This window comes from Rhea americana, unplaced genomic scaffold, assembly GCF_003343005.1.
Source record: "Rhea americana isolate MKP2758 unplaced genomic scaffold, rheAme1 scaffold_163, whole genome shotgun sequence".
NCBI lineage: Eukaryota > Metazoa > Chordata > Aves > Rheiformes > Rheidae > Rhea > Rhea americana.
In genome coordinates, this window is record NW_028185739.1 from 717,616 (window position 1) to 732,394 (window position 14,779).

The 14,779-nt window shown below is 53.7% G+C and overlaps 1 protein-coding gene across 3 annotated transcripts in view; it reads right to left on the minus strand.

Annotated features, from left to right (window-relative positions):
• Position 1: 1 nt before the first annotated feature.
• Positions 2-14,779, minus strand: part of KLHDC8A (kelch domain containing 8A) — a 15,758-nt gene continuing 980 nt past the window's right edge. For 2 of the 3 annotated variants that reach the window (XM_085300372.1, XM_085300370.1), the window contains exons 2-7: positions 8,771-8,837; positions 8,134-8,568; positions 5,111-5,275; positions 3,665-3,880; positions 2,891-2,992; positions 2-2,662 (exon numbers count right to left, since the gene is read on the minus strand). In XM_085300372.1, the coding sequence (XP_085156498.1) occupies positions 2,469-2,662; positions 2,891-2,992; positions 3,665-3,880; positions 5,111-5,275; positions 8,134-8,509 (1,053 nt within the window). In that variant the 5' untranslated portion in view covers positions 8,510-8,568; positions 8,771-8,837 and the 3' untranslated portion in view covers positions 2-2,468. Of the gene's footprint in view, positions 2,663-2,890; positions 2,993-3,664; positions 3,881-5,110; positions 5,276-8,133; positions 8,569-8,770; positions 8,853-14,779 lie in introns of those variants that run through there. The other variant, XM_085300371.1, reaches the window with a different exon arrangement.

Here is a 14,779-nt window from a genome sequence, read left to right on the forward strand (position 1 = left end):
ACAGCTCAAAGGGATGTTTTCTTACCGTTCTTGGGTCAGGTGGCAGGACTGGAGGCACGGAGAGGGGTGTTCTTAGCCTCTTCCCTCAGCTCAGACCTTTAATCACCCCCACGGAGATGGCATCAGCCAGACGTGCCTGGCCACAGCGCCCTGCTCGCCCTCCAGCAGACCTCCCCACCCCGGGTGGGCGCGCAGCACCGTTTGTCCAAGAGGCTTTCCAAAGCTAGGGAARGATCGTTCTTGCCCAGGAAAAGGAAACTAAGTCACAGATCAGGAAGACAAACTGCTTGTCAAAAGACCGTTTGAGCTGGCGCTGCGCTCCTCCAGCCCAGAYGGCCGCGTTCCTGCTCCAGGTGCAAAGCTCCTTTGCTGCAGTTGGATTTTTGCACTTATACAACCTTCCAAAACACGGTGCCTAAACAACTAACGCATCRGAATCCCAGATGGGGACATGACAGGAGATGGGGACAGACACCGTTATGTCTATTATACTTAGCCAGGGACAAGCAGGTGGGATGTAAATAATTAGGGAGCAGGTTGTTAGCTGCGGAGTCAGTGTCTTTCCGCTTTCATCTGCTCTGCACAGCACTCTGAGATCAGAGGCAGACGGGACTTGCAGCTGACAGGGCTGCACTTCAAAAGGAGCCACTCGCTTCATTGCTCCCGAGCAAATACCGAGGGGCAGGAACAGCTCCGGCCACCCACGCGAGGGACAGCGGCTGGCCCAGAGGACAACGGCCGCGGGCCGGGGTCTTGCTGCAGGAGCGAGGATCTCGTGGGACGCGGGCGCAAGTCCTGCCGCGTGCTCCAGCGCGCCTTGGCCGGCCYGCCTGTGCACCACGTCCATCTCCAGCCGCTCGGGGCCGAGCACCACCGGAGCCTGYGCCCGGGGAAGCGGCACAGAGCAAGTCTTGGCCCCCCGGGCCGCTTCCCCGGGGAGCCCCTGCCATTGCCGCGGCAGCCGCACGGTGTCCTCCGCGCTCCGCAGCGGCGCCCGGCGAGCCCTGGGAAGAGACCCAGGCTGGTTTTATCAGCACTTGCTTGGCCCCACACAGCCTTTTTCCTCCAGCCATCCCTCTGCCTCCTTCTGCACAGCACCAAAGGAAATTTCACTGGAAAAAACCCACTCTTCAAGTCAGGGACTGTTTCAAAATAAGCACATGACAAGTGGGAAGGAAAGAAGAGTGCTGCAGCAGTGTCTGGGCTTGCTGACACAGGGACATCACACTGACCCCAGCCATAGCTGCCTACGTTGACTCCCTCCCTCTTTTTAGTCCAGGTCCCCCCTTTCTCTACAATTGCAACAGAGATGGCCCTGAGGCCACCCTTCGCACAGACAGGGCTTGGCCGAGAGCTCTTCTGAAGACAGTTGTTAATGGTGCAACTGCTGCAAGCTRGAACTGTAAGCAATAGTTCAGACAGCCCTCAGCTCAAACTGCTCAGGARGCTGCAAACCAAACGAAGAGGAAGCGATGGCCAGGGTCTTTTGCCTTCTCTGCCAAAGCAAAGCTTTAACCAAAGCCACCACCTAGACTCAGGGGATGAGAGAGCTCTAGAGTCAGAGGCAGGGCTCATATTTGCTCCTTCATCCAAAGACTGGGCAGAGAATTGAAAGGGCTAAGAACTGAGTTGGAGCATCACAGGTTGAGGCCATCCATGCATGAAACCCAGCAAAGGCAGTTTCTGTGCTAGTCCTGCACTAAAAGCAAGGTCTTGCTCYGACTGAAACAGTCTGCAGGCTTTCATCCCTCCCGGTTGCGCTGGCAGCCCCTTGCTCCAGCACCTGGCAAAGCAACAGTCAAATGCTACAGGTTTGCAGCAAAAGTCTTGCTATGAAGGCAAAAGCATGATCCCCACCCTACCCCCCAAAACGTGGCTGTAGATTCAGAGTTTCCCTTGTTGTAAGCCAAGGGCATCTGTGCAAGGAAGCACACATAGATCACAGGGTGCTCGGAAAGGGCAACCTCACCTCAGCTCACCCTGAACACCCATTGACCCGTCTGGATACTCCTAGCACTTCTGAACCCTTGTCATTTGACAGTGGGTCAGGACAGTAGGATGGAGGTGCTTGCCCATGCCCTGAGCTCCAGGGTCCTTCCTGCTGACGTGAGACACGATGTACCAGCTCTGTGAGCAGCTCCTTCATCTGGGTTTCCCTGTAGAGCTCTGAAGGCTATYGGAGGAGACCCTGGCTAAAGTGCTCCATGGGGGCTGTCTCCTTCCACCATCCCTCTGTAGGGCTGGACCTGCAGCAGGAGGGAGAGGAACAACTGCCCTGGCTACAGGCWCCTGCTGGCCACAGCTTCAGAGCAAGGCTGGCTTTTAGCTACCAGCAGGCAGAGCAGAGAGCTGCCAGGCTCCTAGGGCAGCTCAGGCGGTGCTCACGCAGCCTCTGCACTGCCAGGAGCCAGCCCAGCAGCAGCACCTCCACTGCTGCTTGATGCAGCAGGGTCTTCCACAGGAGCCACCTAGGAATCAGAGACACACAGAGCCTCCACAGCACTGCTCAGGCCCTGGTTCACCCCACCGACAGTCAGCAGGCAGTTCCTGACCACGATGCTGGAACAGGCACAGCGTGGGGTGGGCATGGGGGGCAGGCTCTCCCATTTGCTCTTCTCAGGGTGGAAGGCCTCCACAGACTCCAGGACAGTTGGCTGGTTTCCTGGAAGCACAAAGTGAGGCACCGCATCACCCAGGAAGCACCTGCAAGCATCCCCTGCTTGCCTGTTTTGAGCTAATATTTGTATTCTTAGCCCCACACTCTTACAGCATCCTTTTTTCCTGCTTCCTTGGGCCAGCAGGACTGAGGTCTCTCTGCTCCGCTCCACTATGCAACACCACCCAACCCACACGTGCTTTTAAAGCGTTACCGCTGTCTCCAGTGCCTCACCTAGTCCCCCAGCCACAATGACTCTCCCTTTCAGGTAGCCGGCCACAAAGTCTGCTCGCCTTTTCTTCAAGTAGGAGGAGCGCTCCATCTTCATCCAGCCACCTGAGGAGGGAAAGGACAGACTGCTGGGTGGTTACCATGCCACAGGGATGTACTGGGTTCAGGGCAAGTCCCCATTGAATTTTCTAGGCTGTTTAAGTCCCCTGAACCCAATCTTGGGTCTAATTCCTGAAAGTAAAAAGAGAAACAACTGAAAGCTTGGGAGCTCTGCTTTCCCAGGTGAGGYTGGGCTGCTCTCCAAAATCCCAGCAAGCTCCTCCCTTGCAAGGAAGTCTCCTACATTTAACACCAGCAGGTGTACTGGCAGCAAGCGCTGCACCGGTATGGAAAACACTGGAGAATGGGCATTAGAGGAGTATCCAGACTCTTGGGAAACCATCTGCCTCGGCCATCTACTTGCTTGTGGAAGCGCAGTTTTTCTGCTGGATACCAAAACCTGTGAGAGCAGTCAAGTTTCTTGTCAAAAAATCCAGCAGAGAACAGTTGAACCCTGCTGCCTCACCTCACTTACCTTGACTGTAGGCCTTCTTCTAGGCTGGGCTCAATGCACCAGCAACCACAGGACTCAGCAAGTGAGAGCTGGCTGCTCTGCRAGTACAGCAAAGCTTCTTAGCCCTGAAGCACCCACACCCATACACCCCACAAGGCCACCCTGGACCTTGAACACCACCCGTCCATTCCATCAGGAAAGGAAAGAACCACAATAGCCCCCACCTTGTTCAATGTCAAACACATCCACAGTCCTCATGAATTTGGGCTGCCGGTAGAGCCGGCCCTGCCGCAGGCCCCCAAGACTGAAGAGTTTGTCTTCTGTGGGCACAAAGCTGGAGAAGGCCCTTTTGTTGGGGATGTTGGGAAACTTGGTCCATGATCTGGTCTCTGTGTCAAAGACCTCAAAGGCATTGATTGCGTACTTGGACTGCCTTCCACCTGGGATAGAGGTGATGGAAAGAACAGGGTTGGTTCGGCTCAAACAAATCAATGGCAACAAAAAACAAAGCAGCCTCCTGGGGTAAGCTGAGAGCAAGAGAGCTGCCACCTGATAAGATGCCCTTAGGTTTCAAATTATCTTCTGTGATCAGGCCCTGCAGAGCCAGGTAGCTTGTCACCCTCATTCTCCTTTTGTAATTTCCATTTCATGCCATTAAAAGTTTCTTTTAGTGCACCACACCCTCCACTTCCCTCCATCCCAGTAGCAGTGGGTAGCTAGTGCAGGAAGGTATTTAAAATGCACCAGTTTAATCAAGACAAATTCACAGCAGGGTAGGTACCAGCACTCAGAGAGCCTTTGCAATGCAGGTAACAGGTAAGTTCAGCACCAGTGCAACCCAGCAATGGTAGCCCAGGCCTCACTGCAGAAGAGTTCATGAGGGAGCCGAAGAGCCAAAACAGCTGCTGTTACAACCRCCAAAGATGTTGTATTATGCAAAATAGATCAAAGAATCTTCTGTGGAAGCCCCCTAAAGACAGCCAACGTTGTCTGGTGCTCAGGACTCCTGGGTTCTGATCGCAGCTTTGCTCCTGATGTGCCATTTGGCCGTGAGCTAACAGCAGCATTTCTATGCCTCAGTTTCCCCACATACAAGATGCAGCTAATGAAAATTGCTCCCTGCAAAATGCTTGTCTAGCATTCCCCAACAACTACAAGYCTTTCCTCTGTTAAAAAGCAGATCTTTGGTGTAGGTGTGCAGTACCTTCATGACRTAAGGTAGATAGAAGTATTTTTACTTCTCAGTCGAGGTCAAGGGCTTCTATCACAGTCTCAGGACCACAAACTCAGACAACCTGACAAGGCCTAGCTGTAGCCTCAGGCTGCCAGCAGCCGCGGATGGCTCTGGGGTGAGGGAGGCTGTTCCCCTGGCATGARCAACCACATGATCTCCAAGTTCCCAGGCATTTAAGGGTGCACAAGCTCTTGCAGATGCTTGCTAAGGAGTTGTGAAAGGAGATCTGAAGCCCAAGCTAGCCCCACTCAAAACCTAYGGCTGCAAGTGCAAGCTCGGTATTTCAGACCGCATGAGAAGGCAGGACAGGGGATAGAGGGGAGCATTCCCCAAAACCCCTTCTAGGAAGGCTTCTCAGYGCTCATAGAGGCATGAGATCAAAGCAGCCACTGCCTGAAAGTGGAGGAAGGAGATGGTAGGTAGGACTGCTTCTTACCCAGCACATAGATCTTGGTGCCTCGCAGGAAGGATGTGGCAGCGTACCTGGGTGTGGGCATTGCCGCCAGCGACACCCAGATGTCCTTGAGCATATCGTAATGCTGCAGGTAATTGTGTGGCCGCAGGTCAGATCCCATCCCACCAGCTGCATAGACTCTGTAGTCTGGACAGGGCCAAGAAGCAAAGAGAACACACTTAAGGGAGGGCATCAGAAACACAATCATGTGCAAAAATCCCACCACGTGCGGTGGGCCAGAACCATCCATTTCCATCTGAGTCGCTGCATGCTAACATGTCCTGGAGATTCTCGACCCCTGCCAGGACCTACCCATCAGCTGCCAGATCCCCTCCTTTAGCACAGAGCACTGCTCCAGAACATGGTTTTACATCAACCAGCTATGGCTTCAAAAGGGAGGGGGRCATCAGATCCAAACAGAGAAGTGATGCCTTCAGGTTTCATGCAACTGCTTTGATGTGCAGGGAAGCTGGGAGCCCCTCTCTCCAGCCTYGGTGATGGCCCTTGCTGGGGCACAGAGATATTCACTCCCAAGCTTTGAGCAGGACAAGGAAGAGGTTAACATGCCAGTCACGTTCCCCTCCCTTTGGTAACTGAAGTAATTTCTCCCTTTCTTCATTTGCTCAGCRCACCCAGATAGAGAGATATTTACAGCACTGCAGCAATTACAGCACCTTCGTGCTCTCCGCTGGAAAAGCAGCTTCCAGCAAAGGGGTGGTCTGCATGGCATCGARTGTGCCTTTGCCACCCTGTCTGGGCCACCAGGATTCATCCCAAGCCACCAAAATAAGGTCACTGCAAATAATGCCCTCATGTCCCTCAGAGCTGCTCCTGATGATCCACCAGGCCCACAGGGCCTTTGAGCCCAGCTCACAAGGTCTGACAGGGAAAAGGTGCCAGGAGCACCTGTGTGCTGGGAGCAGAAAGTACCAGCCCTCTTGCAGCTCTGCTGATGCTCTCCTCACCCTGAAGCTGCCCTCCTTGRCCTCATCTGCCCCACCACCATCACAGGCTGGGACTCCACCAAGGAGAGCCAATTCTCCTCTGCATGCCCCCACCATGCAGCAGGACCTGGCCGCCACGATGGCACCACAGCAGGCGGGGGGCACGGCATGCAGCAAGGGGGGCGGCAGCAGTGGCCCTGGTGACTGTCCTCGCAGGGAGCTGAGCTCACAGGACAGCTGGTGCACGTCAGTCACGGGGGTTGATGGAGCTCTTCCCATGGAAGGAGGGAGCTCAGCCCCACTCAGACCTGGCACAGGATGGCAGCTTGGTGACCCACACTGCGAGGGTCAGAGCCAAGAGGGGCACAAAAGCACTGAAGCTATTTGTTCCTCACTGATTCCATATCAGTTCTACCCATCTTTAGCTAACGATAAACCTTGCTCTCCAAAATAAATCCTTTTCAATCCCAGCACCCAGCGTTATCTCCTTCAACAAGCACTTCCCTCTAGACACAAGAGTCAGGAGCCCACTGACAGCATCCTTGCCCACAGACCTACAACAAGGCAGCTGGAAGAGCAGACTACAGCTGCATTCTTCAAGGATTTGGGCAGCTATTTCTGTTCCTGCCCTGTTGCACCACRCTGACCTCTACCCTATCTGTCGGTAGGCAAGATTATATTCAGAGAGAAAATCATCTCCAAGATGGTAAACATTATTTTTAAACATTCCTTGACAGTAGCTTTTAAACCCACTTAAGCACACAAACCAAGCAGCTTTCAAAGAAGCTGCCTGGAGATTAGATTCATAATCCCAGGCACCGCAGGAAGCTGGCTGACCTCCGGCGTGCTGTGCAGAACAGCTCCCAGCCCGAGGGCGCTTCAAAGCATAGCAGAGTATGCTAAAGGAAATCAATGCTCCACATCTCTGCTTAGAAATTAAGATGGAGAGATAAGGCAGAGCCTTGCAGGCATTTAACAACATCCAGTTAAGGCAGCGCTTTACGTAGAGGAGCTATGCAGGAGTTCTCCACAAGAGCAGGCACTTCCCTTTCTTATATAAGGATTTAAGMCCACAACTATGAAGCCAGATCTCTTCTGGCTGGTCTTGGGCTTGGACCAGAGCCCTCCAGAGGTCCCTCCCAACCAAAACTGTTCTTTGGTTCCAAGACTGTCACCTCTCTTCRGCACCATAGCTCAGCCAGGGGTACGCTCAGCTGAGCTACACCAGCCAGCTTCAATATTCCTATTTTTCCAGCAGTTCCAGTGTACAAGAAAAACCCCACTGGTGAGTCTCAAGCAGACGAAGCCTTCTTCCTTTGGAAGAAGTTTCCTTTCTCAGCTCTTCCTTCCCCTATTCACAGACCTTTGAGGAAAGCTGCTTCAGTTGTCTCCACCTGCTCACTCTAACCTGCCTCCTCACTCACTCATTTGCAGAGGAGTAGCCTGTTTTCCAGAAGTACCTGGCACTCATTACACTCATTGACAGCAAGCAGATATGAGCAATCAGCAGGAGCCAGGTAGAGCCATCTGGAAATCTGTCTGGGCAAAACCGTTATAAGGAGTTAGTTCTGTTCTCCAGTAAATAAAACTATTGGTCATTCCGGAAAAAGATCAAGAATTGCTCCAAATATCTATTCATCCTTCCTCCTCAGCGTGGGACTCTGGCAGAACTAGACCTGAATGGGCTACAAGACCTTGGAGAAGCCTGACTGCAGACCCTGGAGCTTGGGTCTGTGAAATACACCCACGTACCAGCACAGCCACTGTCCGTATGGTTCAAAGGCTGAAGTTTCAGAACAAGCCACTGAGTTTATTTACTTTCAGCAGCCTCAGARAAGARTCTTTCTTTAGTAGGCGGATTGTGACAGAGACATAGGGCTCACCCTGTACAAGCACTGGAAAAGTTTTGGAGAAGACTGACCTTGCCTTAGATTAAGATAGCATTGCTTAGAAAGCTGCTCTGCTTGTGCATCAGGCAGAACCCAACCCTCCCTGACTATCTCCCCCAAAGGCAACTCCCACAGGCCTAAAAGTGCATAGTAGGAATTGAGTTTTCCTTGCCTTTTGCTGTCACTGAGATGCCCATGGCTGCTTCTCTCAGCGAGTTCCTCTTCTTCCATTTGCCCTCATCTATGTTGTACATCTCCACTATCTTCAGCGGCATCTGATTCACTCCGACCCCTCCTATCACCATGATCCGCTTGCCCAAGGTGGCCACGGCCACTCCAGCCCGGGCTGTGGGCATGGGAGGGAGCGAGTTCCACTGGTTGGCCTCAGGTGAGTAGACCTCGAAGCAGTCCATGGGGATGCCGTTGTCATCGCAGCCCCCGATGGCAAACACCTGGCCGCCAGCTTCCACCAGGGTYGAGTAGACCCTGCAGCTTGGGAGGGGAGCGAGGGTTTTCCACTGGAAGTCTTTGGTATTAGCTAACTCCATCGTAGCTCGTGGGGCAAGGCMGCATCGGTCCCCTGTCCCCAGGAAGCAGGCTGACTAGGCTGCAAAGCAGAGCAGAGGAGTATCAGTCACCGGGGGAAAACCAAGAAACAYGAAGTACGAAGCCCATCCTCCCCCTGCCAGGGCTCCCGGCCGCCAGGAGCACAGCGAACCTTCAGTGATCAATGCATCTACAACCAGGCAGCCCCAGCAGTCGCAAGCCCCGTCTGCCACCCCCCAACGCAGAGCAGCAGGGATTGGTACCTTTCATTGCGTCTCCATTAATCCTGCAGTTCCAGATCTGCCTTAGAAGCTCTCACAGAGACAGATCCTAAAAATAAAACATAACAAAAGGGAGGAAAAAAGGCAAGAAAGGTTGGAGTCGGTTTGTTACCGCATTTCCTGAGCATCCCCACCCCCAAGCTACATTCAAGCTGAGGAGGCTGCAAGCTGCCTGCTCGCTTCTCCAGCTCGTTTCCTGCCTGCGTAGGAACTTTTCCTTGCTTCCTCCGTCTCTGATCTGATTATTCCTCCTGACCCTTGTTTACATTTTCGTGCATGCCCCGGGGGGAACCTGATCCAACAAACCCAGCTAGGAAAGGGAAAAGCAACCACTCGCCCCTCAGCCCTGCAACCACAGCTCTGGCTGTGCCACACTGCTTGACAGCAGACCTGCAGGGGATCCCAAGGGCAGCCCACCAGGAGAGAGACACAAGCTCCTGCCGGAAACCCGGGATCATTTTCGCTTCTCTCTCYGAACTGCTGTTAAGCATGCAGATGAGGTTAGTGCAGGAAGGCAGAGAGAGGGCAGAGAGAAGGAAACAAAGGCAGCGGCCCGCTCACTCGCCCAGCGTGGTGGGGTAAGGTGCACGGTGCAGAGAACGTCTCCACCTTCGCTATGTAACTGGGGGTGTTTAACCGTAGCCCCTGAAGCAAGGTAAGATTTATCTTCTCCCTTGCAGCAGCCGCTCCAAGCATGTGCCACCTGCACACACATCTGGAGAGGGGACTGCAGGGCAGAGGGAGCTTTTGCTAAAACAAAGAGCAGGCGCTCCTGGCTGAGCATTTACCTGGGCAAGAATTGTCCCCTCCCCTTCCTCTGACATTTTAATGCTTGTTTTTTACTGTGCTTTCCTGAGCACAAACCTCCTTCTAGCAGGTACCACAACTGCCACTGCAAAAAGCAAGGCAGGGAGGGGAAGGAACTGGCCCGAGGGCATGCAGAGATCTGGGAACAACAGGGAGAAGAGGAGAGCAGATGCCTTAGCCCCAGCGGAGCTGCCCAGCTGAGCAGCCTTTCCCCAAAGCATTGCACCCCAGACTCCCTCCCTGCACTGCTGGCTGCACATCAGAGCCCCACGCGCCTGCAGCAACCCACCGCCCTGGCCGCACACCTTCTCCCAGGCCTGTTTCAAGGGGTGGCATGGACTAGCCTTCCCCAACCAAGCAGGCAGGGAGCAGTCACTTGACCCCATCCTGCCAGATCTCCCCATCACCAAACTTCTGGCAGCAAGGGCAGAAGACTGCAGCCTAGCAATAGCCACTCACCACTCCTGGTATCTCCTGACCCAGCCCATGTGGAGCTCACTGGGGAGGCCACACATCCCTCCTAAACACTCATGCCCGCTGTGCAGGGAGAAAGGCAGGACCAGGGCATTTACCCTCCTTTATCCCAGAGAAGTATAACACTGCTGTCACCACAAACTCGTCTCCTTCTCCACCTTGGGGAGTAGCCTGCAAGGACCATCTGAAGGTGAGAGCAGTCTCCTTGGTCGGGTTAGTCCCCAGTTTATTCTCTGAAAGCGCAGAGCACTGGTGGAAAGGGCAGGGCATCAGTGAAAGAGGCCTCAGACAACTGCACTGAGATCCATCAAAATCACTTTACGTGAGTCAGAGTTGGCCTAAAATCCAGTCAGTCTAAACAGCACTGATCGAGGAAATTCTGTCTATTTTAACTTATTCTCCCAAATAAATTTCAACAGCCAGCTAAACATTACTTATTGCAGAAAGAATATGATTAATAAAGCCATAAACACTCCTTTGACTGTAAACCTGCAGCAGCAGGACGCAACATGTGCACATGCGCAGGTCACCTGGCACAGCGGAGGCCACAGCGCAAACAAACCCACAGCAACAACAGAGCAGCGGCAAGTCAAACCGCGCTCCACACCTTCACGGCAGCTCAAGGAACAGGGCCAAAGAGCAGAGGAGATCGCTAGCTGCTGTGCTCCGCTCTCCTTGGCACCTTGCTGGCCGACGTGCATCACCGCCCACAGCCAGATCAGCTCAGGGATTTTTGCCCTGGCAGTTCAGAAGCTTTGGACCAGTGCTTTCATGAATAGTTAATTTTCTCTCTGGGTGAATTTTCATGCATTCATCTCAGACAAATTCAGCATGAGCCTGTAAATTAGAAAAGCAGAGCCAGCGCCTGTTTCCAGGATTATGACAGATTTGCTTTCTGGCCTCTGTACCTCACTTCCCTCTCCTCTGCCTCAGTTTCTTCAGCTGTAAAGTGCAGTCCTGGAATGATACAATCAATATCACTCAAATATCTGACAACAGCAGAACCTCACTGCTGGTGCCAGTTTATCTGCTATCATTATGCTTGAGCTTTGGCTATTCCCTAATTCCTTGGGTTTTTTTAGTAAGTCATTGGCTGCAAATTCTCTCTGAATGTATCAGCACACAAAAATCAATGAGCACGATTCAAAGCTTTTCAAGCGGGGTGAGAATATTTCTGTCGAGTGCTGGGCAGCTCCTTCATGAGAGCACGCAGAGCAAAGACCTGCAAATTCACTACAGCTGTGGTCCTGGACAACTGGAGCCAAAGGATCCCGAGAACCACTGTGTTCAGCAGTAACACAAACCCTCTCTCAATTCAGCTGCCTTGGCATTAGAAAAAATTGCTGTTTTTCCTTGCAATGCTCTTAAAAGAAAGTCAAGGTCAGTCTGAAGCACTGTGCCAACATCCTTTCTTTTGGTCTCTCCAGGATTACTTGACTTTTCACTAGAAGGCAATACCAAAGCTGTGCTTTAAGACTGGGAGTTGTCAAAATGTGCTGACCAACACCCCGGTGCTCTGCAGCCACATTCACCTCCCAGGCAAGTGGAATTATCACCTCGTTATACCAAACAAATTGGAAGTATCCCTTAAATGGCTGCACTAAAATAAAAACAAGCAGTAATTGCTTTCCTGTCAGAGGAGACSGCAGGCAGGCATCGTGCGGAGCCCACGCCAGAGCTGCGCAGCCCTTGCAGCCCCCGCTCCAAAAGCGCTGCCAGCGGGATGGCAGCCCCGCTCCTCCCGGCGCCGGGCAGGGCTCGCCGGGTGACAGCACGGAGGGGAGCTTGGCCGGGCGGGGAGAGCCCCACCGCACCCACACAGACAGAGGACATGGCCAGGGACCCTCCACCCTGCTTGGAGCCCCCCCATGCTCTAACATTCAGATGCTCTCGCCAAGGAAGAGGTGTTTCCTCACCCCTCAGGTTACATCAGGCTCAGATTTTGAAGAGCTCGGGGTGTGGTGACATATATTACTGAGAGTGATCTGTGATTTATGAAAGAGAAGCTATCTTGGCACATATTAGTGACAGACAACCTGACCAGAGAGAAAGATCTCATGCCAGTACCAGGGGCCGCCGAGCGTGGCCGGCCGCCTTYGCTTTCCTTCCCACATTACCTTCCTCCAGGATTTAGAAGCTTTTGGCTCTGAGCTCCTGAAATTCCCAGAGCTACAGAGCACCAGCACAAAGCCTAGACAGTTGAAGTCTCCTACCTTTATTCAAAAAGGTTTTTTCTTTTTTTTGGCTTATATACTAGCTTGTGTCAGCTGCTATCTAAACATTGCACCGTAACGCTATTACACGACCAGAGAGTGAGCTGATCGCGTTTACAGCCCTCCAAAGCRAAAAGGCAAAAAGGCCCCAGATAGTGAAGACACTGAGATAAACCCAAATCTTCTAGTTTGATGTCCATGCTGAGGAAACCCAGCCTAAGACATCACTGTACACACCCCACTGCCAAACACACATGCACACACACACTTCCTCCTTGGAGGAAGTCAATGGATCATGTAGAGCACATAGAAGAAGTGGCAAGAGACATCTAAGCCTTACCCCAGGCCCAAGGCAAACGCAACTCTCTATAAATTCATCCAAAAAGATGTGTGTCCTACCGGCTCTGAAAAATCTCCAGCACTTCCACAGCCCCAGAAACAGATCACTCCTGAGCCTCCCAGAGCTCATACTGCGGTGCTCACCAGCCCTTGAGCACTGCTCATTTCGGGGACACCGTGAACATCCAGGTGACCGTGTTTCTCCTCTGTTTCTCATTTTAACTTCACACRAGCTGTTCACAGCTGACGCTGCACTTCGCTGACTTCAATAGGGTGACCCTAAATTTACTTTATTARATCTGCCGTCACCAGGAGCGGGTTAAAATAGGAATGCAGACAGCCTGACAGGGAAACCTATAGGGAAACCACCCCTTTTGAGAGCGCGCTCTGGTACTCACCCAGATGTTGTGCCACAGTAAGCACCGGGCAGTCCTGCAGCGTGCCAGRCAACGTGACAGAGGGGCTGCAAAGCTCGCTGAAGATAACACAGCGCCCAGCCAGTATCAACAGCCAGAGCAATAATTATTCTCCAKGTAGTGAGGACTGGTGTCACAGAAGATGTAGAAACAGGGGCAACAACAGGCTGAGAATAGCACGCGAGCACTGAAGAGGCACCAGCTCCCACTCCTGAGCACCGCGCAGCRGTGGGCAGCTTCGTTTCAGCTCTCTTGGCTACGAGCACTTTATTAAATAAAGAGCAGGGAGAGATGACACAGCACAGACTGCAAGGAAGACGGCTAGGAGGAGATGATTCAGTGCTGGGAACCTGCTCCTGTCCCAAGGAATAGTTATGGTACGAGGCCAGGAGCAGAACAGGAGGAATAATACGGAGCAGAACGAGAGGCTGGTGGAAATGCCAGAAGCTTCACCCAGCRCCAGCACAGGGGTGTCAGACGCAGCCCAGGTCTCCCCTACATGCTTCTTCCTGACTACCTGCCAGATGCACATCCCGGCTMCAGCAACGCTCCGGGGCTCTCCTGGCGCTGCTCCAGGCACAGGGACCCACAGACCAGCCTGGGGCAGGAACGAGCCCACAGAAGGGCGAGTCAGGCCCTTGTGGAGCGGGTCTTCCCTTCTCCGTGGTACCTGAGRGCACAAACCACCTCTCACCTGCTCCGAGGGACAGAGACCGAGACCGCGAGAGGTGAACGCCGAAGAGCTCTGTCCAGGGGCATCTCCTCTCCTCGAAAACTAAGGCAAAAACRAACTACCTGCAGCTGGAGCTGCCTTGAAACCCAGAAGCATCACACACCGGCTAGGATCAGGGATTTTATGGAGCGATGAAAAACGAGACAGGAACAGAAGAGGAGAGAAAACACCACGATAATTATCTTTATGCTGTTCTCACCTGCCGTGAAAGTTAGTTACGCAGTACCTCAAACACTTGCCACATCCTAAGAAGTTTCAGATGCGGGTGCAGCACGTAAACCTCAGCCTTAGTCGCTGGTCGACGCGAGCTGCTTTCGCTCTTGGAAGCGCGTAGGTGCCGCGGCGTAACCACCCTCCGCGCCGGCGGGCGCCGTCCGAACGCGAGCGGCTCGCCCTCCTCCCCGGCTTTGCCCTTCCCCCGTTTCCAAGCCCCCGGAGAGCGTTTTCCGCCTCCTCGTGCCAAACGCGATTTCCCGACGTCGCTGGCGGGAGGAAACGCTCCGCGGCTGACAGCAAAGCGGCCGAGGGGCAGCCGGGCGCCGGGAGCAAGCTGCGGCGTGCTACGGGACGGCAAGAGGAGACGCGTCCGTTTTTGGCACTCGCTGGCACAGGGACGAAGAGCAGACTCGCCTCGTCCCTGGGCGCGCTGCGGGGCCAGCAGAGCAAGGAAGGATTTATTCACGCTGCAGCTTGTCTTGGGAGAGACAGAGGTACGATTTTATCAAGAGAAAAGAAAATAACCCACCCGCAGGAAGGAGCACTGCCCCTTCCCAGCCCGGCATCGCCCTCGGGCCTCCCTCGGGCACGGCTCAGCCGCACGCGAGCCCGGCAGTCCCACCGATCGCGTTCGCAAAGCTCCCGTTACGCCGTATTTAGGCCACATGCCTCCGGCGGGAATGCAAAGAGCTTGGGCCAGACTCGCGGCTGGCGCGCTCGCAGCCGGCACCCGGTCCGGCCCCCAAGGCCGAAAACGTTTGATTTGGGGTCGAGCAATAGCACTGCAAAAAAA